The sequence below is a fragment of the Budorcas taxicolor genome, chromosome 7 (assembly GCF_023091745.1).
Source record: "Budorcas taxicolor isolate Tak-1 chromosome 7, Takin1.1, whole genome shotgun sequence".
NCBI lineage: Eukaryota > Metazoa > Chordata > Mammalia > Artiodactyla > Bovidae > Budorcas > Budorcas taxicolor.
The window spans coordinates 13,155,176-13,180,346 of record NC_068916.1 but is presented as its reverse complement, the minus strand read 5'-3'; the positions used below and the strand labels follow the sequence as shown (position 1 = coordinate 13,180,346).

The following is a 25,171-nucleotide window of genomic DNA, read 5'->3' as shown; positions in this document are numbered from 1 at the left end:
GATGCTGATGAAAGACCTGTCCCACCCGACTTCTATCCCTCCAAGGGGCTGACAGGGCTTTTGGGCAGTGGGTGTCGGTCCTCGCTGACCTCTATCCTTTTGCTCCTTTGCCTTCCAGAAAGATTTGCCCCTGCCCCGGAAAAGCAGCAGGTGAGCCCTGGGGGAGAGATGCGCGGGGCTGATGGCCCTTTCTCCAGCTCGGGTCGGGGTGCCAGGCGCGCGCGCGCGGGCGGGGCCAGGCGCGCTGGTGCCCAGCAGCGCCCCCTCCTGGCGGGCGGCAGCCGCAGGCCTTTCCCCTCCCCCGCCCTCCCCTGCCCGCTGCGGCTCCAGCCTCCGCCCCGCGCGCTCGCTCCCCGCGCCGCCGCTGCCGCTGCCGCACCTGCCACCATGTCGCCGCCGCCGGGTCATGTCTGACTCTCTCTGGATCGCGCTTTCCAATTTTTCGATGCCCTCCTTCCCTGGCGGCAGTATGTTCCGCCGGACCAAGAGGTAGACCCCCGATCCCTCAGACCCTGACCCGGCCCTTCCCCCAAAGCCGCCCTCCTGCTGCTGCTGCAGGGCGGGGCCCGGGATGCTGCACCCGGTCCAGCTGCGCCAGAGGTGCCCGCGCTGAGCCTTCCTGCCAGGGTTGAGGCTAAATGGGGGGCAGTGTGGGCCGAGACTGGGGGGGGACTGCACGCTAGAAAGGACCGCCGCGGGGGGAGGGGGCTGCGCCTGGTGGGGGATTGCCGCGCCTTTGTCTGCTGGTGCTGCGGGCTCCCGCAGCCGGAGGGCGAAAGTAGGGGAAGAAGGGGAGGGTGGGGGGCTTAGCACCCTCAGAACAATAGCCCCAGCCTGGCCTCCCCCCACCGCCATGCCGCGTGCTCTGGCCGCGCAAATATGCTCAGTCACTGCTCTGGGCGGGGGGTGAAGGGAGTGGAGGGGCTGAAGGGTCCCTCTTTGGAAGCTGGGATCCTGAGGTGCAGAATGAAAGGGGGGGGGGGCTTTTATTATAGCCCAACCTCCCCTCCCAAAGAACACAGCCTCATATGAAAAATAGTGACACACAGCGTCACGCAGGACATGATGTCACACACACATACACACACAACAGCCCTAGTGTCCCAGATACACCCGGGAGTCGCCGCGAGTTCCCAGCCATACAGTGGCCATAGGTCAGAGGCATGCACAGACACACAGGGACACTCCCAAAATCACGCAGACAAGTACATCTGCAGGCACAGTGCAGCGTACACCCAGGAAGATGTCACTTGTGTGGTGATACACACACACATCACTGTGCCATCTGAGATGCACAGAGACACATATGTGGCAATGACATCTGTGCAATGTCACAACATACAATATCACCTAAGCATGTCACATGCTGTGCCACACAGATGCCACAATGACCCAGAGAGTCGGAGACACACACAGTGCCACAGGTTTTCACACATTTTCATCTGTGTCACACACGGTGGCATGCTCAGACATGCCCAGTGTCGCAGGATGTTAACCTCACACACATATAGAGGTATATGATGTATCGCACACATATAGATGCCATACATGGCCACACATGGTGAGTATCACGCTCGGACACAAGGACAGTGTCTCATACAGACTCAGACTGCTACACAGAAGTATAGACGCAGCAGAAATCATGCATGAGGCACACTTACAGCCCGCAGTGGCACATCTAGTCACGGACAAGTGGCTAGACAGACTGCCAGACAGACACACAAAGCCACAGGTCACGTCACACAAGATAAACTCAAGGACTGTCACACATGATGTCACACTCGAGTGGTCCCAGGGCTGAACTCACACAGCCGGTGCCACACCTGGATCCACACAGCACATGTCACACAAAGACCCAAAGACACGGAGACACGAGAATCTCCATTGGCATCGCGTGGACATGACTGTCACCCCATACATGGTCACACGTGATCCGTCCACACCAGGAGGCTTGCACCAACAACACATCACATGTGCATTCTCTCCCATACACAGTCCCCGACTGCCTCCTCCTCTTAGCAGTCCTTTGGGGGCACATTCGAGCACCCGCTTGGTTGGGAGACAGGTGGGAGGGATCTGAGATGGGAAGGTGATGGGTTGAACCCTCAAACTCACTGGGCTACGGCCGGGTCCGGCTCCCTGCCTCGCCTTCCCTGCAGCTGCCGCACCAGTAACCGGAAAAGCCTCATCCTGACCAGCACTTCGCCCACGCTGCCGCGACCCCACTCCCCTCTGCCAGGACACCTGGGTAAGACAGGTGATGGGTTTGCGGCCAGACTAGCAGAGGCGGGGCCATAGGAGAGGAGTGTGTCCACCCACAGAAAGGGTGGCCCAGAGTCTGGACACAGGACCTGTACTGGACAAGGGGCGGGGCCATCCTGTGTGGGCTCGGCGGTTCCGCAAAGGGACGGGCGTTTGTGTGCGGAGGCCCAGGAGGAGCTTGTTTGGAAAGGGGATGGGGCAGAAAGGAGGAGCCATCCTTAAGGGGCGGGGCTCCCCAGAAAAAGGCGGGATCGACCCGGGGAGGGGCTGGGCTGACTTGGTAGCCGAAACATTTTGGGGGGAGGGGCCACAGCTAAGGGAAGTGGCCCACACATCACGGCTGAGATTGGACTAGAGAGGAGACAAGCTGCTGTTTGGAACCCGCTTTGAGGATCAGGAGGTCTGATGGGATTGCCTCCCACGCCAGGCCTGAAGATCCCCCTCTTTCTGCTACAGGTAGCAGCCCCCTGGACAGCCCCCGCAACTTCTCCCCCAACACCCCAGCCCATTTCTCCTTTGCCTCTTCCCGAAGGTGAGTCCCTCTCCCCAGGGCCCCAGAACCCTGGCCATACCCTCCCCAGCCACCGTCTGGGCCACCATCTGTTCCCCTCATCACTGCCTCTGAGTCAGAGCCTGAGGGACCGGCAGAGTGCCCCCAAAGTCCTGGCGGGAAAAGGCGCCCAGCATTAGGGGCGGGACCACAAGAAGGCGGGGCCAGTCGCCTGGTCGGAATGGGGAAGGGGTGGGGCTTCCATTGCCGCGGAGCGAAAGCGCTTGCGCTATGGTCCCGGGGTCTTAGTCTCCCAAGCCTGGCTCTCCAGGCCAGGCGTTCCCATAGTAACAGGACAGGGTAGCAGGGATGAAGTGCGCAAGCTCAGACTGCTTGCTACCCATCGAACGACTAGGTCCATGATGTGGGGGAGGGCGCCTAGGGGATTGCCCCCGAAGACCCAAGAGGAGGAATCTCAGATTTCCCTCCGGAGGTCCTGTGGGTTTCTGGAGTGTCCCTGAGATGAATTTTCTGAGGGGCTTTGGCAAAATCGGGAGAGGAAGAGAGAATCTTTGATTTTTGAGGGGGAAACGTTTAGGATTCACCAGGGTGTTTTGCAGATCTTTTTTTCATCGAAATTTATTCATTCTAAAAACGTCTGAACAGCTACTGTGTTCTGGGAACTGGGTATGGGGTGAACCGCATCCCTTCTGTACCCTCGGAGTTGAGTTTGGGCAGGCAACACAGATCACTGCAAAGGCTGGTGACAGTTGTGGTGGGGGGGGAGTCACAGGAGACTGTGGGGACAAAGGGTGGCTCCTTTGGGAGGGTGGGGGTTTCCCGTCGACCATGGAATTCAGCTGAGGGCAATGGGGAGTCAGAAAAGGGTTCCAATATTGGACTGGATGTGGTCACCTTCATGGAGGGTGAGCTGAGCCAGGACACTGCCTGAGGAGAGGAGTCCAGTGCATGGGAGTGTGTGTCCCTGTGAAGGTGCCATCTGTGTGCTTATGTGGATGTGTGTGTGTTTGTGAGGTCATGAATACATGAGGCAGCCCACGCCTGCACATGGATCCATGGGTGTGAGAGTGAACGTGTGTGACTGTGTACTGGTCGGGTTGTAAATGTGTGTGTGAATAGCTGAGGAAACATGTACCTCCATGCGTGACTCCATGTGAATGTGTAATTTGTGTGGGAGTGTGAATGAGTGTGTAGCTCTGTGAGAATTTGAATGTGTGACTGAGTGCGTGAGGGTGTCTTCAATGTGTGTCATGTTAATGTGACAGACTAGAGTGTGTGGGGGAGTGTGTCTGTAGATGTCAGAGTGTGAGTACCAGGTCTTTCTGTTTGTGTCTTTGTGAGTATATGTCACATTTTGCATGTGTGACCGTGTGTTAGCCTGGAAATGTGGGATATTTGGGTCCACAAACGGGACAGCGAGGGGCTGCCCTGGTGGCTCAGATGGTAAAAGGTCTGCCTGCAATGCAGGAGACCCAGATTCAATCCCTGGGTCTGGAAGATCCCCTGGAGAAGAGAATGGCAACCCACTCCAGTATTCTTGCCTGGAGAGTCCCATGGACAGAGGAGCCTGGCGGGCTACCGCCCATGGGGCTGACTTAGAGCACACACACACACATGCACAAGCTCGTGAATGCCTGTGAGTATCTGTGCTGAAGAGCCATGTGGTGTGAATGTGTGTGACTTTCAGTGTGTGAACTCAACCGTACTAGTACAGGATTGGATGTGGCCACAAGAGTGATCGTGTCTATGGGGTCCTGTGTCAGTGTGTACGTGCTTATGAGGAAGGGAACTGTCTTCTCTGAGAAGACTCAAATGATCTTCCTCTGAGAATTTTCTCAGAGGGAATCCTCTAGGGGTCATCTTTTGGGGTCCCTCTGGGATGATTTTCTTGAGTGGACTTTTTACTTTGGGGGCTTGTTTGGCTTGAGGATGAGGGTCATGGGAAGGAGCAGAGGAGACTGATCTTTGCTCCAGGTCCCGGGTGCCTGGCTGGTAGATTTCTTCTTTACCTCCTTAACCCTGAGGGCCTTCAGGGATCTCAGAGCATAGATGTATCCTCCCACCCCCCCAACCCTGGCCATGGTCAGAGGCTTCCCTCACACCTTGAGGCGTGGGGGTACTGATGGGGCCTGGCAGCCTCTGAGCAAGTTGGCTGGTTTCCAGGGCGGACGGACGCCGTTGGTCTCTGGCTTCACTCCCTTCGTCTGGCTATGGCACCAACACACCCAGCTCCACTGTCTCGGTGAGTGTGGCAGGCGGGGCCAGTGGGTGGGAGCTGCAGAGGGCCCACTGGACTGGCTTTAGTAAGAGCTTTGGGTTTCTCTAGTTTTCCAAAGGTGTCCCCTGTCCATCTCTTCATGTTCCAACTCTCTTCCAAGGTCCTCTTCTCCACCTTCAGTGTATCTTTTTGGGGATCCTACTCACTGTGGACTCAGTTTACAGATAAATGACATTAAGGCTCACGTGTTAAGCCACTTGGCCAAGTGTCTGCAGCTGGCTAGGGCCAGGCCACATCCTTCACCTGGAACCATTTGCTCATCCACCGCAATACGCAAAGTCTCTCTCTCCATCTGCCTCCTTTCAGACCTGTCTCTCTGGTTCGCTTGTCTATACATTGATATGATGCTCAGCAGACATTTCTCACATGACTTTCATGTGGCAGGTGGGGCTCTACAAGCTGGACCAGGGCCCAAAGATTCACAGAGCCCTCATGGGAGGAGTCAGATATGTAAGATGGCATTCACAACTTGGGATGCTGGAGTGGGCAGAGCTGTGATGAGGGTAGCATAAGGCAAGGTGAGGACAGCACAGGGGAGGCACCTGACTACGCTGGAGGGAGGGTCAAGGAAGGTTTCCTGGAAGAGGTGGCATTGAGGCCAAGACAAAGTATCAGCAGGGGTTTGGCAGATGGAAGAACGGAGGGAAGAGTGTTCCAGGAAGGGGGAACAGCATGTGCAAACTCTTGGCGGCAACAGAGAACTTCACACACTGGGGAAGTTGAAAATAGCCTGTGTGAATGGAGCTTTGGGTTGGAGGTGACACAGGCAGCAACACTCATGCTGTGGCTTCTTAGCCAGGGTGGCAAGGTGGATTTTATTCTAAATGTGGTGGGAAGCCAGAGAAAGGTTTTTTAGTCTGAACTATTAATATTTGAAATTATGATTCTGAATGTCAAATATTGGGCTTCCCCGGTGGCTTGGCAATAAAGAATCTGCCTGCGGTGTTGGAGATGCAATTCATCCCTGGGACAGGAAGATCCCCTGGAGGAGGGCACAGCAACCCACTCCAGTATTCTTGCCTGGAGAATCCCAAAGACAGAGGAGCCAGGTGGGCTACAGTCCATACAGTCACAAAGAGTCAGACACAACTGAAGCGACCTAGCACATAGGCACGCATGTCATAGATTATGTCATGCGCTGAGAAGATTATTTTAATAGGTAATGATGGGATGGGGAGTTTTAAGCAGGAAAGTGAGTGATGTCATGTGGAAATATATTATTCTGCCAGCAGAATCAGGTGTCTGTCCTTGTGTTTCTCCACTGATGTCTGGGTCTGTGATTGCCCCAACTGCATGCCATGCCCAGACCCCGGACTAAGCAGAACCAAGTTCCTGCTCTGGAGGAGCCGAAAGTAATAACAAATAAGTCATAAGATACACAGTAGTAAGTCAGGAGACAAGAAGTCAGCAAGAAGGGAGGTGGGGAAACGAGAGAGAATGATGGGTGTGGTCAGAGGAGGATGCCTAAAATGTGACTTTAAAGCAAAGACTTGGAGGAGGGATCCATAGTAGATGTGGGAGAGACAGAGGGAACAGTCAGTGCAAAGGCCTGGAAGCAGGACTGTGCCTTGCTTGTTCAAAGACCATCAAGGAGGCCTGTGCCGCTGGAGCAGAGCAGGTTGGCTGTGTGTGTGGGGGGTGGGGGGCGGGGTGGCGAGAGTGGGAGGAGGTGGTGGCAGACAGGGTTAGATCTTGCAAGACCTTGTGGGCTATGGAGAGGGCTTAGGCATTCATCAGGGGTAAGGTGGGAGCCATGGAGAGTTCTGAACAGAGGAGGCGTGTGTGACTTGACTTGGGTTTTCACAGGCTCTGTCGGGCCACACTCCTGTCTGTGTCCCTGCTCCCCTGTCTGTCGCCAGGAATCCCAAGCTGAGCCTTGGGATCCGAGGATCATAAGCCAGGTCCAGATTCTGGCCTTGCTCAGTGGCCCGCCAGCCGCGGGAGCCCCAGGCCAGGGTTCCGAGCTGTGGGGGGACCGTGGTGACCTGACCCCGGCCCTGCCCCTCCCCCCAGTCTTCCTGCTCCTCCCAGGAGCGTCTGCACCAGCTGCCCTACCAGCCCACCGTGGATGAGCTCCATTTCCTCTCCAAACACTTCGGCAGCACCGAGAGCATCACAGACGAGGATGGCGGCCGCCGCTCTCCTGCCGTGCGGCCTCGCTCGCGGAGTCTCAGGTGGGTCTGCCTCCCCCTCCATGAACAACCTGGTGGGTCTCGAGGCTGGTGCCCTGCGAGACGCTTGTCTGCAGTTTGGGAGGGAAGGGGCTGGACGCAATGGGCTTCTTTCTCCGCAGTCCCGGGCGATCCCCCTCCTCCTACGACAACGAAATCGTGATGATGAACCATGTCTACAAGGAGAGGTTCCCGAAGGTGAGGCGGGGCCGGGGGCGGCCGCAGGGAAGCGGGGCGGCCGGAGCCCTCGCTCACCTTAGCTCCGCGCGCCCCCTGGTGGCCGAGGTCGCGGCGTGCAGGCTCTTGGCAGAAACAACCTCCGGGCCGAGCCCCGCGCGGGCATCCCCGGCTTGCCTCCCTCCCTCCCGCAGGCCACCGCGCAGATGGAAGAGAAGCTGCGCGACTTCGCCCGCGCCTACGAACCTGACAGCGTGTTGCCGCTGGCCGACGGCGTTCTCAGCTTCATCCACCACCAGATCATCGAGCTGGCTCGAGACTGCCTGACCAAGTCCCGCGACGGCCTCATTACCACCGTCTACTTCTACGAACTGCAGGAAAACCTGGAGAAGCTGCTACAGGACGTGAGTACCCCGAGGGGCCAACCCCACGTCGGGCTCCGAACCCCCAAATCTGGCCCAATGTCCCTATCCTTTCCTTCATGCCACATCCATTCACGGGGCGCCTAACATGTGCCAAGTGGATGGTGTGGAGCCGAGGACTGAAGCGTGGAGGAGAAAGACTGAATCCCGACCCTAGATCTGATGGAGGAAGTAGGAATTATTTTTTTTTTTCCCCACAAAATGCACCTTTTGCCTTTATCAAAATCACTATATTGTTATACCACGATTTTTCACAATATCACATGGTGATATTGACAGTACTATTAATAATTTAAGTTTCTTGAAACTTCTCTGGCGGTCCAGTGGTTAAGATTCTGCTTCCAATGCAGGGGACACAGGTTCGATCCCTGGTCGCGGAATTAAGATCTCACAGGCAGCGTGGCGCGGCCAAACAAAGTTTCTTTCATTTTTTTCCCCACTGTTTTAATTAATTTTTATTGGAGTCTAGTTGATTTACAACGTTGTGTTAGTTTCAGGTGTACAGCAAGTTGAATGCGTTATACATATACATATATACACTCTTAGATTCTTTTCCCATATAGGTCATTACAGAATATTGAGTAGAGTTCCCTGTACTATACAGTAGGTTCTTATTAGTTATCTTTTATATATGGGGTTTCCCCGGTAGCGCTAGTGGTAAAGAACCTGCTTGCCGATGCAACAGACATGAGACTTGAGTTCTATCCCTGGGTTGGGAGGATCCCGTGGAGAAGGGCATGCCAACCCATTCCAACATTCTTGGCTGGAGAATCCCATGGACAGAGGATCCTGGTGGGCTACAGTTCACAGGGTTGCAGAGAGTTGGACACGACTGAAGTGACTCAGTATACAGAAAGCACATCAGTACCAGTCTCCCAATTTATCCCTACCCCACCCCCAGGAAGCAGGAATTTAACTTTGCTCACCTCTGTCAGCTCTTTACTCAAATGCTGCCTTCTTGGGTGACATCCTACTGAGAGTAGGATGAAGCAGGTGATTTTTTTTTTCCCCTTTAGAACATTAATGATTGAATAAATTGAAAAGAAAATATGTTAAAACTTAATGTTAAGTTTAAATATTTTATAATTAAACCAAAATTTTCTATAATTTTACTTTCCTGGTTTTAATGGAAACAAGCTGATCAATAGTATTTTTATTAAAACCATTAATCATTTGAAAAACATAAAAACACATAAAGATTGCCCCACTTTTTCCTTTTTTTTTTTTTCTGGCTGTACCACACAGCTTGAGAGATCTTAGTTCCCCAACCAGGGATTGAAGCTGGGCCCACTGGGGAAGTCCCTACAGTTTTTCTTTTGATTCAGTTTCCAGTATGGCTTGGCTTAGCCCTCTGGGATCCTGTCCTTATTTAAATTTTACTGAGACTTCCCTGGCAGTCCGGTGGTTAGAACTCGCCGAGCTCACTGCTGGAACCCAGCTGGATTCAATCGATGGTTGTAGTATTGACTTTGATGGTCATGATGGATAAAGTAATATATGGCCTGTCGATAGAAAACAAGAACATGAGCGTAGAGAAATGGTGACTGAGGGTCCTAGCATTGGAGGGGGTCAGGGCAAGCCTCCACGAGGAGTTGATAGCTGAGCAGAGACTTAAAAGAGGAGAAGTAGGGAGCCGTGGAGAGATCCGAGGAGAGAGGATGCTAGGCAGAGGGATTTTTAACTTGGCCTGGATTGTAGAATTGCTTTGAAGATAGATTGAATGACTGAACATTTTAGGGCCATGTTTGCTGTAGCAACAATAATGCTGATTTTTACCATGTGGCCCGAGTTTTCTCACCTGTGATATGGGACAGTAGCAGCAGTACTGTCCTTTCCTGTGGGGATGGAAGAGGAGCCTGGCCAGGAAAGGCGCCTGTGAACCCCACCCGCACTATGCCCACATCCCAGGCCTATGAGCGTTCCGAGAGCTTAGAGGTGGCCTTCGTCACTCAGCTGGTGAAGAAGCTGCTTATTATCATCTCACGTCCAGCCAGGCTGCTGGAATGCCTGGTGAGGGGGCTGGGCATGGGCAGGGGAGGAGGTGCTGGGGTTGGGGGCTGGCTAGGGCCCCTTGGAGGTCACCCCGAACTCACCCTGCCTTGCCTTAGGAATTCAACCCCGAGGAGTTCTACCACTTGCTGGAGGCGGCTGAGGGCCATGCTAAGGAGGGCCACCTTGTCAAGACAGACATCCCCCGCTACATCATCCGCCAGCTGGGCCTCACCCGTGACCCCTTTCCAGGTGCTGACTGGTCTGTGCGGGGGGCTCTGGGTGAGCTGACTGGGACCCAGGCCTTGACTCACTCCCGTTCCCCTCCTAGATGTGGTGCACCTGGAGGAGCAAGACAGCGGCGGCTCTAACACGCCTGAGCAGGACGACCTTTCTGAGGTGAGGACCGGAGGCCCCATGGGCAATGTGCTGGTCCGGCCCTGCTGGTCAGGGCTTGCCGCCTGCCTCTTTGCCCTCAGGCTGAGTGAATCTCTTGATCCCAGCTCTGAGCCTCAGTTTCCCCACCTGTAAAATGGGTTAATAATAGCTCTTCCTCCACAGGCAGTTTTCTTTTCATGATTAAATACACATAACATAAAATATACATTTAAACAAGTTTTAAATGAACAATTCATTGTTATTATTGTGAGGCCATTTCCACTATCTAGCCCCAAAACATTTTCATCATACCAAAAGGAAACCTTGTACCCATGAAGCAGTTTCTCTCTGTCCCCTCCCTCCCCCACAGCCCCTGGCAACCACTGATCTGCTTTCCAGATCTTTCTGTCTCTATGGATTTGCTGGGTCTGGATATTTCATATAAATGGAATTATTCACTCTGTGGCCTTTGGTGCCTGGCATAATGTTTTCAAGGCTTACCCATGCTATGGATGAATCTTTGCTTCGTTCCTTTTCGTGGCTGAATAATATATGCCATGTTTTGCTTATCCATTGTTCACTGATGGACCTTTAGGTCCACATCTGTTAGCTATTGTGTGAATAGTGCTGCTATGAATATTTGTGTACAAGTATTTGTTTGAACAACTGTCTCAGTTCTTTTAGGTATATACCTAGGAGTGGAATTTCTGGGTCACATGGTAACTCTATATTTAATTTCTTGAAGAAATCTGTATGGACTTTTGAATGGGTTGAGTGTCTCTGTGTGTTAACAACTCACACAGAAAATTACTTAATTCCACCCACAGGCCAACCACACTTTGGTAGATGTTCCACATGTCTGGTGGAGGTTACCCACCATAATGGCCATACATGTGTTTTCAAAAGTGTGAAACAAAATATAGAAGTCTGAAGATTAAAATTAAAATCTGGGTTTGTGCCTTTTAAAAAAAAATCAAAAGTTCTAACAACACTGTGATGGAACCAGCTGGCATTGAATGTGGGCTGGCCTATGATATGGGGTTACCTACACCCCAGTCACCCGACTGTCACCTGGTATGCCTGGTCCCTGAAAGCATTTGGGTTTGTGTCCTTTGTTTCAGATTATGTCTATGAATTCACATACATACACACATATCTGTCCTGTATTTTAAAAAATCTCATTATACCATTATATGCCATTTAATTTTTTGAATAGGTAATGGAATGACATCACTCAAAAGTCTAAAACTCTAAAAAGATATTTATCTTTAATTGTTGTTTGTAGGCTCCTTTGTAATGCCATTCGACCAAACTTGTTAATTGAGTGATTCAAATCTTCCATCTTCCTATTCATTTTTCTTTTTTTGCCATATTGATTTGATAGTTTCTGAGAGAGATGTGTTAAGTTTGTCTTGAGTAACTTCTTTTTGTAGTTCTGCCAATGTTTCTATCAAACTTTTTTGGGCTACATTCTAAGGAACAGAGAAGTTCAATATTTTTAAACTTCACAGATCTTTTTGTGAACTGTTAATGTAATAAATCTCTTGTCCCTACAAAAAATAAAAATTATTTTCAAAAATGGTATACAGCAGAAAATCTTATACCCACTCTTGTCCCCTATACCCATACTGCCTCAAATATATTTTGCCCCTCTTTTTTCATAAAATCATACAGTAAATATTGCTCCTTGTTTTCCCCCCCATTTAATAAAATACTTTGGAGAACTTTCTGAATAAGTGTACAGAAATATTTTTCATTAAAAAAAAAGAAAGAAAAAACAGTGGTAAAGGACTTCCCTGGCAGTCCAGTGGTTAACACTGCTTCCACCGCAGGGAGCATGGGTTCAATCCCTGGTTCAGGAACTAAGATCCTGTGTGCCACACAGTATGGCCAAAAACAAGAACAAAATAGTAATAAAATATTCCTTTATATTATATCTCCTCATATTTTATTTAACCAATTTCCTATGTATGGATTATTTCCAGTCTTATAATGAGTAAGAAAATATGTGTCTGTCATTTTTTTTTTACAAAAATTTATTCTTAAATGTACAATAGGTTCCAAGGCAACACTTCATTCTAGCTATAGGTGGCAATAGATATTATGGCAGGGAATCCAGGTGTTTAAACAGGAATGGAGCTAAGGGTCATCGTTGCCTCAGGCACAAGGAACAGCTTACTTTTTGCCAGATTTCTTAGTTCCACCGGTAGCCAGGGGGCCTTTCCTTGCAGCCTTTGCTTTTAGCTCCTCAAGTTTCTTCTGCTCTTCCTTCTGCTTCTGCCTGAATGCCTTATCTTCCTCCTCCATCTCCTTGGCTTCTTCTTGGGCTGCTTCTTCTTGCCACTTTTGCGGCCTGACATGGCACCTGCGCCCCCTCCCCAGACCCTGCCACCGGAAGCAGAGCTCCCCGTTCCAGCCCCTGCACCTGTGTGTCATTTTTCACATGTGAAAGCATATCTATAGCATGAATTCAAAAGTGTAAAAAAACTTTTTTAAAGTGAAAATTGCTGGATTAAAGGAACCATGCATTTGTAATTCTGATATACACCAAGTACCTTTAATTGAGACTGTACCAATTTACCCCACTCCAGTACTCTTGCCTGGAAAATCCCATGGATGGAAGAGCCTGGTAGGCTGCAGTCCAGGGGGTCGCTAAGAGTCAGACACAAGTGAGCGACTTCACTTTCACTTTTCACTTTCATCCATTGGAGGGAAATGGCAACCCACTCCAGTATTCTTGCCTGGAGAATCCCAGAGACGGGGGACCCTGGTGGGCTGCCGTCTATGGGGTCGCACAGAGTTGGACACGACTGAAGCGACTTAGCAGCAGCAGCAGTACCAATTTATACTCCCAACAGCAAGGTATAGAAGTATCTGTTTCTGCACAGCTTAACCCACAGAGTGTGCCAGGCTTTTGGATTATTTTTTCTGCCAATCTACTGTGTGAAAAATGGTATCTTGGAGTAGTTTTAGCTTGCCTATCTGTCAGTATTTGTGATGTTCAACATTTTTTCACATGGTTAACAGCTCTAAGTCTAGTTTACGTATCTTGCATACTGTTTCTCTTCAGTTGTTAATGTTATTGTTGATTTCTGGGAGCTCTTTACATATTAGGATGATTAGCCATTTTGTAGGTTTCTTTCCTAATGAAGAGAAGTTTGTTATATGACTTCACTGTCAGCCAGTCTTGGGTTTAAGTTCTGACTTTGTTACTCCCTCATTGTGGCACTTGGATGAAGGACTCATTCACCGACTTTGTGCCTCAAATTCCCCATGTGTTAAGTGGAATACCAAGAGTCTCAGTCTCATGATGGTGATGATGATGCCATGGTCTCCATCTTTCCTCTGCAGGGCCGCAGCACCAAGGCTAAGAAACCGCCTGGAGAGAATGACTTTGAGACCATAAAGCTCATAAGCAATGGTGCCTACGGGTGAGCCACCCGGGGCTCTGGCGGGGGGAGGGCGGCGGAGGCCGGGTGTCTCGGAGGTGACGGCCGGTCCTCGCTCTCTCCCCCTGCAGCGCCGTCTACCTGGTGCGGCACCGGGAAACCAGGCAGCGATTCGCGATGAAGAAGATCAACAAGCAGAACCTGATCCTGCGCAACCAAATCCAGCAGGCCTTCGTGGAGCGCGACATCCTTACGTTTGCCGAGAACCCCTTTGTGGTCGGGATGTTCTGCTCGTTCGAGACCCGGCGCCACCTCTGCATGGTCATGGAATATGTGGAAGGTGTGGGTGCCTGCAGGGCTGTGGGGAAGATGAGGGTATGGCCGCTAGGGGTAGCCTGCCCAAACCCCAGTCACCATGTTGGCTATCCACCTGTGTGTTTAGTTTATCCACCCATTTATTCATCCAGCCATTGTTCAAACATTCCGTCTGTGTATTTCTACCCAGTCATCTATTGATTTATCTGTTTTCTTTTTGAAATTTTTGCTCATTTGTGGCTGGGCTGGTTCTGCATTGCTGAGTGTGGGTTTTCTCTAGTTGTAGCAAGCAGGGACTACTCTCCAGTTGCAGGGCATGAGCTTCTCACTGGGGTGGCTTCTCTTTTTGCGGCACAGACTCCAGAGCGCTTAGGCTCAGTAGTTAACGGCACACCAGCTTAGTGGTTCTGTGCCATGTGGGATCTTCCCGGCAGGGATCAAACACGCATCCCCTGCGTTGGCAGGCGAATTTTTAACCACTGGACCACCAGGGAAGCCCGATTTATCTGTTTTAATTTCTCTCAGTATGGGTACATCCATTCCATTATCCATCCATCTATCCTCCTTCCCTTCATCTGTTCATTTGCTAATCCTTCCACTTTTCCATCCATATACCTACATGCCATCTCTCCATCTATCCATCCAATTACCTATCTATTTGTCCATGCATGTATCTGTTTATACATTACAGCTTTATTTATTTTATTCAAGTGTAGTTGATTTACAATATTATATCACATTTATTTTTAAAGGCTTGCCTGGTTTTCACTGTGCTGGTCCTTGTGGCTGTGGGCTTGCTCTGGTTGGGGCAAGTGGGGACTGCTCTTCATGGCGGTGCTTTGGCTCCTCATTCAGGGCCTCTTCTCTGGAGCACGGGCTGTAGGCACTAGGCCTTCAGTGGTGGCATTTGGGCTTCAGCAGTTTCAGCTTGAGGTCTCTCGAGCACTGACTCAGTAGTTGTGGAACACCAGCTTAGTTGCCCCATGGCATGTGGGATTTTCCCAGACCAAGGATTGAACCCGTGTCCCCTGCATTGGCAGGCAGACTCCTAACCACTGGACCACCAGGGAAGCCCCCACATCTATTAAAAAAAAGTAATAGACTTCATTTTTTAGAGCAGTTTTAGGTTTATAGAAAAAGTGGCTGGAAAGCTCAGAGAGTTCCCAGGTGTTCACTCCCCTCCTGCTCTGTTTCCTCTGCTGTTTACATCTTGTAACACATTGGTTACAATTGAAGAACAAATACTGCACATTATTATTAACGCAATTATATCAGCATTCACTGTGTTGTACATCTGTTTTCCATCCATCCCTCTTTTTCTAAATCTAGGCATTCATTCATCCATCTGTTTGTTCACCTACCTACTTAACATCCAGCTATCCACCAATATCTATTTACCCATTTATTAATCTGTCATCCATCCATCCCTCTTTCCATCCATCTATTTACTATTCTTATTTGTATTCATTCATCCAAACCTCCACTCTAGCAGCTATCTCATTTTATCTAGTTAGCAGTCTAACTCCATCTACTTACTCACAATTAATGCATCAGTTTATCCATCCCTTTACCATCCATCCAAGCATCCAATCACCAATATATATGTTTTTCATCTGTTTATCTAACCATCCCAAATATTCATCCATCCATCTTCCAAACACAGAAGTACTATGGTTACACACATGATCTCACAGGGCTATAGCTGTGCCACCTCCAAGTCTTAATTGACCATTAAGTCACTCAACAGATATCCCTTCATCATCTCCTTCATGTCACACGCTTTTCTGGTGACATAGTAGAGACCTGGACAGATACACCTTTCCCTCACGGAGGGAATAGACATACAATAAAACATACAATAAAACTGTATAGATATACAATAAACAAGAAAAACAAGCAACTTCAGGAATGGCTTTATCTAGGTGCTCAAGTTATGTCATTAGTAATCTCTCCATCTCTTGGGTCTGTTCTCCCACGTGTGGATGTCCCCCTAAACAGGGCTTGATAGGGAATTCCCTGATGGTCCGAGGTTAGGACTCCACACTTCTGCTGCAAGCAGCATGGGCTTTGTGCCTGCCGGGGGAACTAAGATCTCACAAGCCACATGGCATGGCCAAAACATAAATAAAATGAAACAGGCCTTGATATAGTGAGGTTACCATCCAACAGGTCCCAGTTTACATCCTATGAGCTTAGCAATCTTTGTGAAAAAAGGGAAAAGTCATTGACCGAACTTGGGTTACATGCTGATCCAGCAGCTAAACCTGGAAGGAAATCTGACCCTTGTGAGAAAAAGGAGAAATGGAAGCTGAGGGAGACGAAAATATGAATGCTGCTGACACTAAATCCGGTGGGGCAAAGTCATTTATATTTTAAAACCTCAGACCCTCAAAGTTCAGACTGCAAACTAGGGTCCATTCTCCCAGAGTCAGTTCATAAGCAGGCAGCTTCAGTCCCAACCAAACTTTACCTCCCCCATCAACTCCCTGCCTGACCCAACCTCTCTCTGAGGTTGGATGTAAAGCAGTCCCTTCTGTCTAAAATCAACTGATTGTGCTAACTTTGGAGGATGGCTAAGAAAACAAGAGAAGCCGGGCAGAGGGCACTCCCAGCAGAAGCTGGGAGAGGGAGGCCCCTGTCTGAGCCTGTTTTCCTTAGCTGTAAAATGGGGGCCATGTGAGAAGAGAACTTGGTGCTCTGCTGCCTGCTGAGTGCTCAGCTCTGGGCCAGGGTTGCCTCCCTCTTCACATGCATCCCATTCCTTCACTCCCAGGGGGGGACTGCGCCACCCTGCTGAAGAACATTGGGGCACTGCCTGTGGAGATGGCTCGCATGTACTTTGCTGAGACAGTGCTGGCGCTGGAGTACTTGCATAACTACGGCATCGTGCACCGCGACCTCAAGCCTGACAAGTGAGCCTTGACCTTTGCCACCACTCCTTCCCTGTCCCTCGGGGGTTGGGGGAGCCCTGGCACAGAAAGGCCAGGAGTGAGGAGGACCGTCCTCACCTCTAAGACCCCGGTTTGCTTCTGCAGCCTCCTTATCACCTCCATGGGGCACATCAAACTCACAGATTTTGGCCTCTCAAAGATGGGGCTCATGAGCCTCACCACCAACCTCTATGAAGGCCACATCGAGAAGGACGCCCGGGAGTTCCTGGACAAACAGGTGTGTGTGCGGGAGTGGGGGTCACCACGGGTGGAGTGACCCGGCAGGACTATGTGGGCCCTGGGCCTGGCATGGGGGGGCACTGCTCCCCCAGGAGGCCCCTTCTGTGGCCAGGGCATGGGCTGACCGCCTGCCCCTAGGTGTGTGGGACCCCAGAGTACATCGCACCTGAGGTCATCCTGCGTCAGGGATACGGCAAGCCGGTGGACTGGTGGGCCATGGGCATCATTCTCTACGAGTTCCTGGTGGGCTGTGTGCCCTTCTTTGGAGACACTCCCGAAGAGCTCTTTGGACAGGTCATCAGTGGTGCGTGCCTCCGCGGTGGGCAGGCAGGGGGCACGGAAACGAGGGAGGGCCCAAGGCCTCGTGGACCTAAAGGCGAACCCTACCCCACACCTTGCTCTGCAGACGACATCCTGTGGCCCGAAGGGGAGGAGGCCCTACCCACGGATGCCCAGCACCTGATATCCAGCCTCCTGCAGACTAATCCCTTGATCCGTCTAGGTGCAGGTAGGGGGGTTCTGCTGTGCAGAGAATATGAGTTGAGCCAGGACTGGGTGGGTAGTGGTGTCTGTTGTCCGTAGCAGGGCTTCCAGCGCTGTGTCCCTGGGTGGGAAAATGGGTGTGCTGGGCTACTGGGCTAGCCTTAAGTGTCAGCTGTGCAGTCGTGTCCGACTCTTTGCGACCCCATGGACTGTGGCCCATCAGGCTCCTCTGTTCATGGAATTCTCCAGGCAAGAATACTGGAGCGGGCAGCTATGCCCTTCTCCAGGAGATCTTCTCTATCCAGGGATTGAACCTGGGTCTCCTGCATTGCAGGCAGATTCTTTACAGTCTGAGTCACCAGTGAAGCCTGAGCCAGCCATAGCTGTCGCTTAAATTCCTGCCCTGGTCCAGCCCCTCCTTCCTCCCCAGGCGGTGCCTTTGAGGTGAAGCAACACAGTTTCTTTCGAGACCTGGACTGGACAGGATTGCTGAGGCAGAAGGCCGAGTTCATCCCCCATCTGGAGTCCGAAGACGACACCAGCTACTTCGACAGTGAGCGGGGACAGCGGGTGGAATCCTTTGAGGGGGCCCTTGGGTATGGCCTGGGCTGGAACCCAGTTCTAGCCCGCTAGAACAGAGAAGTGGGCTGAGGTTGTGCCGGGGGCGTGGCTTAGCAGAGGGGCGGGGCTCAGAGAAGAAAGAAGGCTGGGGTAGGAATGGAGCCTGCTGCTGCTGCTAAGTCGCTTCAGTCGTGTCCGACTCTGTGCGACCCCATAGACGGTAGCCCGCCAGGCTCCCCCGTCTCTGGGGTTCTCCAGGCAAGAATACTGTAGTGGGTTGCCATTTCCTTCTCAAATGCATGAAAGTGAAAAGTCAAAGTGAAGTCGCTCAGTCCGTCCGACTCTTAGCAACCTCATGGACTGCAGCCTACCAGGCTCCTCCGTCCATGGGTTTTCCAGGCGAGAGTACTGCAGTGGGGTGCCATTGCCTTCTCCTAGGGATGGAGCCTGGACCGGAGTAAATTCTAAAATTGAAAGTGAGCCTGGATTACCAGGCGGTGCTAGGACCCAGAACAAGGCAAGAGCTCTGGCTGGCGGAGGCAGAACCAGGGTGGGGAGCACCTTAGGTGGAGTCTGGGGGTGTGGCTTTATGGAGGCGGGGCTACATGTAGCCTTGGAGAAAGTGGGACTGGGACTCAGCGTGGGGGCGGGGTCTGAATCAGTTACTAGTTAGAAGGGGCGTGCGTGGCCAGGCTTGTAGGACCTAGACCTGACTTTCGTGGGGTTGTGATTTGAGGAGTGGACGTGCCCGCGGTCACTATCCACACCTCCACCCCAGCCCGCTCAGACAGGTATCACCACGTGAACTCCTACGATGAGGATGACACCACGGAGGAGGAGCCTGTGGAGATCCGTCAGTTCTCCTCCTGCTCCCCGCGCTTCAGCAAGGTGGGACAAACCGAGGGGGTAGGGATGGGGTGAGTCCGGGGGAGGGCGGGGCAGCTGTTGAGGGAGGGAATGGAGGTGGGCTTGAAGTGGGCAGGGCCTCAGGAGGCTGTGGGGAGCAGGCACACAGACCTAAAGTCTCAGACTAGAGAAATTTACAGAGGGAGTGAGGATCTGAGCGATGAGGCTAGTGGCAGAGGGGGTGGGGTGGGGGGAAGCAGCATAGTCTTGGAAGTGGCCTTTGGCATTAAAGTGAGTGAAGTCGCTCAGTCGTGTCCGACTCTTTGCGACCCCATGGACTGTAGCCTTCCACGTTCCTCCGCCCATGGGATTTTCCAGGCAAGAATACTGGAGTGGGTTTCTTCTCCAGGAGATCTTCCGGATCTCCTGGTCTCCCGCATTGTAAGCAGACGCTTTACTGTCTGAGCTACCAGGGAGGACGCCTTCGGCATTGAGTGGAATCTAACGGGAACCTGAACAGTATGGAAATGACCGACAGGAGGAGCGGGCTAATCTGGACCAGGCGGGGTCAGGACCTGGGAATGGAGAGATTGAGCAGCGAGGGCAGAGCTAGGCCGTGGCGAGGCTGGGCACTATTTCATTTTGAGGAACAGCATGAGGCGGGGGTCACAAAGAGTCGGACACGACTGAGCACACATAACAGTGTAGGGGGGTGCACGACGTAGCTTGGGAGAGGGTACGCATAACTGGATGAGACTTGGAGAGGTGAGATTCTTTACGGCTTGGGCAGGGCGGGATCTAGAATATGTCAGAGCCTTATTTCGTGGGGGTGGGGCCAGAACTGAAGAATTGTGGGTGGTCGGGCTCGGTCCAGGAATGGGCAGGACCCAGCTTTACTAGGATGGAGCTTAGTTTGGCAGGCTCCAGTAGCGAGGTGGAGAATGAGATGGTTGGTTGGCATCATCGACTCAATGAACATGAGTCTGAACAAACTCCAGGAGACAGGGAAGCCTAGCGTGCTGCAGTCCATGGGGTCGCAAATACTTGGACACGACTGAGCGACTAAACAACAGTGGCGGGAAGTTTACTGGTTCAGGAGGGAAGGCAGAACCTGGGGCTGGACTTCCCTCCACTACCGCTTGCAGGTGTACAGCAGTATGGAGCAGCTGTCGCAGCACGAGCCCAAGACCCCCGTGGCGGCAGCGGGGACCAGCAAGAGGGAGCCGAGCGCCAAGGGCCCAGAGGAGAAGGTGGCCAGCAAGCGGGAGGGCCTGGGTGGCCTGACCCTGCGCGACAAGACCTGGAGAGGGGGCTCCCCGGAGATGTGAGCAAGGGCAGAGCTGGGTTTGGGGACGGGGCCCGGAGGGGAGTAACTCCTCTGACAACGCCCCCTTTGCGCAGCAAGCGCTTCTCGGCATCTGAGGCCAGCTTCTTGGAGGGGGAGGCCAGTCCCCCGTTGGGCGCCCGCCGCCGTTTCTCGGCGCTGCTGGAGCCCAGCCGCTTCAGCACCCCGCAAGAGGAAGAGGACGAGGCTCGGCTGCGCAGGCCTCCCCGGCCCAGCTCCGATCCCCCAGGCTCCCTGGATGCGCGGGCCGCCAAAGAGACACCTCCAGGGGATGGCACCCCTAGCACCGGGGACTCGGAGGCTAGTAAGTGCCCCCTCCTGCCGCCTTCCCCAGTTCCCCAGGGGCCATATATGAGCGTTCAGTGAGCTTGGTTACTGCTTATGCAAATTCTCCTGTACTCTCCACACTCCAACCTGGGATTCTCATCAACATGAGAATGACCCCTATTCCATGCTCAGTCAGTCAACAAATGTGTTTAAGCACTTCTCTGTGTCAGGAGCTGTTCCAGATGTATAGGGTACCTGCTCTTATGAAATTCACAATCCAGCAAGGGAGAGAGGTGGGAAGAGAATTGCATGCAGAGGGAACACCATTTAAGAGGACTTATGCCCTTGGACTGACCCCCTAACCCACCTGCTATGTTGCAGCTGACCGCCCAGGCGACCTCTGCCCACCCTCTAAGGATGGGGACACATCAGGCCCCAGAGCCACCAATGACCTGGTTCTGCGCCGAGCGCGGCACCAGCAGCTATCAGGAGATCCCGCGGTAGAGAAGCGGCCTTCTCGAACCGGGGGCAAAGTCATCAAGTCAGCCTCGGCCACTGCCTTGTCTGTCATGATCCCTGCAGGTGACGCTGGGTCCAACCTGGCAGGGGATGGGCTGCCCCCATTGGTGCGTTTTCCCGGTCCGCCGTGATTTGCTCTGGGATGGGCCAATGGGAGCCCTGGGACTTTCACTTGGGAGGAGGGAGGAGCAGACACGGGTAGAGCTGTGTCTGTCCGCCCTGACCTCTGACCATGGGTCTGTGTCTGCAGTGGACCCACATGGGAGCTCACCTTTGGCTAGCCCCATGTCCCCGCGATCTCTCTCCTCCAACCCATCCTCACGGGACTCCTCACCCAGCCGGGACTACTCGCCGGCTGTCAGTGGGCTTCGCTCCCCCATCACCATCCAACGCTCGGGCAAGAAGTATGGCTTCACACTGCGTGCCATCCGCGTCTACATGGGTGACTCAGATGTCTACAGTGTACACCACATTGTTTGGGTGAGCAGTCATGGATGAGCCTGTATTCTACGGTGGGGGTGGAGAGAGTTCCACACCCTCCCCGCCACCTCCTCACTCAAAGGGATGAGGGACAGCTCAAACTCTGGAACTAGGCAGCCTGAATGAGACTCCTCTGTGACACCCCGCACCCCATCACTTTCCTGTCTGATTCTGTTTCTTCATTTGTAAACTGGCGAGAATGATTGTTGTTTCGCTCAGTGTTATGATTAATTACTGTGCCTACAGAGTTAGGTGTCTGGAACAGAAGCTTAGGGAGACTTCCTTGTTACCAATCCTGTTAATCCTGCCCCTGTGGGGTTCCCTGTCCCCAGCACGTGGAGGAGGGGGGCCCAGCCCAGGAGGCAGGGCTCTGTGCCGGGGACCTCATCACCCACGTGAACGGAGAGCCGGTGCATGGCATGGTACATCCTGAGGTCGTTGAGCTGATCCTTAAGGTGAGTCTATGGGGGAAAAGCGAACTGTCGGGGGAGTGGAAGGGAGTGAAGGGTGAGGGAGGTCCCGGGGAGCTGGAGTTGCCAGAACAGCCTCCAGCAGGGAACTTTCACCCTTTCTAACCCCAGAGTGGCAATAAAGTGGCCGTTACCACAACGCCCTTCGAAAATACCTCCATCCGTATCGGCCCTGCACGGCGCAGCAGCTACAAGGCCAAAATGGCTCGGAGGAACAAGAGGCCCTCTGCCAAGGAGGGTCAGGAGAGGTGGGTGGGGCCGAGTGCAGTGGGCGGGGCTATAAACAGCAGGCCCTCTGGAGTATTCCAGTTTTTGAGCAATGGCCAGGGCTTATGTGGGATAGGTATAGGAGAGGACAGGAGAAGGCATATTCACAGGAATGGAAGTTGTGCACAGGAAAGGTGGCCGGGGCCACTGTGCGTGTGTGCTAGGTCGCTTCAGTCTTGTCTGACTCTTTGGGACCCTATGGATTGTAGCCCGCCAGGCTCTTCTGTCCATGGGATTCTCCAGGCAAGAATACTGGAGTTGGTTGCCATGCCCTTCTCCAGGGGATCTTCCCGACCCAGGGATCAGGAAGACATAAGAGAACTCCAGTCTCACGTCTCCTGCATTGGCAGGCGGGTTCTTTACCACTCGCGCCACCTAGGGGCCACCGAGTGAAGAGCAATAATGAGAGGACAGAGAAGGAGGGGCTGAGAAAGTGGGAGGAGTTGGGAAAAGAAGATGTACCAAGCTCCAGAACTCGGAGTAGAGCAGAGCCAGCGGATACGGACCAAGAGGGCACCATCCAAGAGATGACCCTGCTTTGCTGGATGCATTTAAGAGACTGGGAGGGGCCAGGAGAAGAGACTTCTACCTGGGAGGAGCATACCAGGCCAGTAGAAATAATTTCTTCCCTTACAAATAATGCAGAATTAGGAGAGGTGGGTGGAGAGTTTTCTGTTTTGATCAGCGGGTTTGGCCTGGACAAAGAGTGAGTGGGGATTGGAGTGAGATGCGTCAGGCTGAGGCCAGTGAAATTCTTCCTGCCCTGATAGGTGGGTTTAGCTCAAGAGGGGGTGGCTAGAAAGGTGGATGGGGCCAGAATAGGTTGGTTCTGTTTGGAAGGATGTTTCTAGCTTGGACTGTGAGTGGTCAACAAGCAATCGGTAGGCCAGGTGGGAGGGGCCAAGTGGGACAGCCATAAAGGAAGTCTCCAGTCTCCAACAGTATTGTTTTTCAAGAGGGAGGGTCCAGATTGGGTGGGTGGTTCCAGGAGGTGCCTTGTGGCCCTGAAGTGGGAAGAGCCGGGAGCTCTAGAGTCTGGTCCAGGGAAACTGCTTCCCTCCTTGTCCTCTAGCAAGAAGCGCAGCTCCCTCTTCCGCAAGATCACGAAGCAGTCGAACTTGCTGCACACTAGCCGCTCGCTGTCGTCGTTGAACCGCTCGCTGTCGTCCAGCGACAGCTTGCCCGGCTCTCCCACGCACGGCCTGCCGGCGCGCTCGCCCACCCACAGCTACCGCTCCACTCCCGACTCCGCCTACCTAGGTAGACCCTGCGCCTGCGCGGGGCGGGCGGCATGTGCGGGCGGGGCAGTGCCCTGGCGGCGCCCACCCAGTTCTTTGCTCTCTCTCGCCCGCCCGCAGGCGCCTCCTCCCAGAGTAGCTCGCCCGCCTCGAGCACGCCCAACTCGCCGGCGTCGTCAGCGTCGCACCACATCCGGCCCAGCACGCTGCACGGCCTGTCGCCGAAGCTGCACCGCCAGTACCGCTCTGCGCGCTGCAAGTCGGCGGGCAACATCCCGCTGTCGCCGCTGGCGCACACGCCGTCCCCGACACAGGCTTCGCCGCCGCCGCTGCCGGGCCACACGGTGGGCAGCTCTCACACCACGCAGAGCTTCCCGGCCAAGCTGCACTCGTCGCCGCCGGTGGTGCGCCCGCGCCCGAAGAGTGCCGAGCCCCCGCGCTCCCCACTCCTCAAACGGGTGCAGTCGGCGGAGAAGCTGGGAGCCTCACTGGGCGCCGACAAGAAGGGCGCGCTGCGCAAACATAGCCTCGAGGTGGGCCACCCGGATTTCCGCAAGGACTTCCACGGCGAGCTAGCGCTGCATAGCCTCGCAGAGTCGGACGGCGAGACACCCCCTATCGAGGGTCCCGGTGCACCCCGGCAGGTCGCCGTCCGCCGCCTGGGCCGCCAGGAGTCGCCCTTGAGCCTGGGCGCGGACCCGCTGCTGCCCGAGGGCGCCCCCAGGCCGCTGGCATCAAGTAAGGAGAAAGAGTCCCCGGGTGGCGCCGAGGCCTGCACCCCGCCCCGCGCGACGACCCCTGGGGGTCGGACCCTGGAGCGGGACGCCAGCGGCGCGCGACACCAGAGCGTGCAGACCGAAGACGGTACGGGCGGGACGGCCAGGGCCGTGGCCAAGTCCGCCCTGAGCCCGGTGCAGGAACACGAGACCGGCCGGCGCAGCAGTTCCGGCGAAGCAGGCACGCCCCCGGTGCCCATTGTCGTAGAGCCCGTACGGCCCGGGGCGAAAGCCGAGGTGTCTCAGCCCCCAAGTGTGCATACCCCGAGTGCGGACTCCAAGGCATTGGCCGAATCTGCACCCCTGGCGCCTCCCCAACCTGAGGCCCTCCGGGGCCGGGAGCGCTGGGTGCTGGAGGTGGTAGAGGAGCGGACCACGCTGAGCGGGCCTCGTTCCAAACCTGCCTCTCCCAAGCTCTCACCAGACCCCCAGACCCCCTCCCAAGCCCCAACAAAAAATGTGCCCAGCAGTGCCGGGCCCCCAGCCCCACCTGCTTCCCTGCCGGGCCCGACCACCAAGCCTGAGGTGGGGCCAACTTCTCGGTGCCCTGCTGAAGCTGTGCCCTCAGTAGGCCCGACCAAAAAAGGGGCGCCCTGCCCCATGCCCCCAGGCCCATAGCAGTGGGAGCCGCTGGCCCCGTGCTGTACAGCCGCCTGTATACATATGTACACATATAAATAAAGTGCGCCCCTGCTGTGTGAGCTTTCTGGAGCTCGCCCCTCCTCCCCTAGTGAGGCAGGACATCCTGTTTCCACCCCCTTGCCTGTGTGCTTGTTAAGGGGTGAAACTTCCTCCAGTCCTAGTTACCATAAAGGAGGTAGGTCTTGGGTGGACCCTTACTTGGGGTCCTATTCTGA

At 53.7% G+C, this 25,171-nt stretch overlaps 1 protein-coding gene across 1 annotated transcript; it reads left to right on the top strand.

Annotated features, from left to right (window-relative positions):
* The first annotated feature begins 406 nt into the window (after positions 1–406).
* On the top strand, positions 407–24,932 carry MAST1 (microtubule associated serine/threonine kinase 1). Its single transcript, XM_052644300.1, has 26 exons — positions 407–489; positions 2,160–2,248; positions 2,719–2,794; positions 4,937–5,015; positions 7,065–7,225; positions 7,345–7,420; positions 7,594–7,803; positions 9,730–9,831; positions 9,930–10,062; positions 10,142–10,209; positions 13,540–13,619; positions 13,709–13,917; positions 16,666–16,804; positions 16,928–17,060; positions 17,201–17,366; positions 17,469–17,570; positions 17,976–18,098; positions 18,885–18,994; positions 20,098–20,276; positions 20,354–20,601; positions 20,946–21,146; positions 21,334–21,563; positions 21,896–22,018; positions 22,145–22,281; positions 23,373–23,560; positions 23,659–24,932. The coding sequence occupies exons 1-26, from the start codon at positions 407–409 to the stop codon at positions 24,930–24,932; spliced, it is 4,719 nt and encodes a 1,572-aa protein (XP_052500260.1).
* Positions 24,933–25,171: the final 239 nt, after the last annotated feature.

Excerpts from the sequence above, each read along its gene's own strand:
- MAST1 (XM_052644300.1), top strand. The coding sequence starts at position 407 with ATGTCTGACTCTCTCTGGATCGCGCTTTCCAATTTTTCGATGCCCTCC. Across the intron at positions 18,099-18,884 it reads CGACACCAGCTACTTCGACA|CCCGCTCAGACAGGTATCAC; the intron begins GTGAGCGGGGAC and ends CCTCCACCCCAG. Across the intron at positions 23,561-23,658 it reads TCCCGACTCCGCCTACCTAG|GCGCCTCCTCCCAGAGTAGC; the intron begins GTAGACCCTGCG and ends GCCCGCCCGCAG.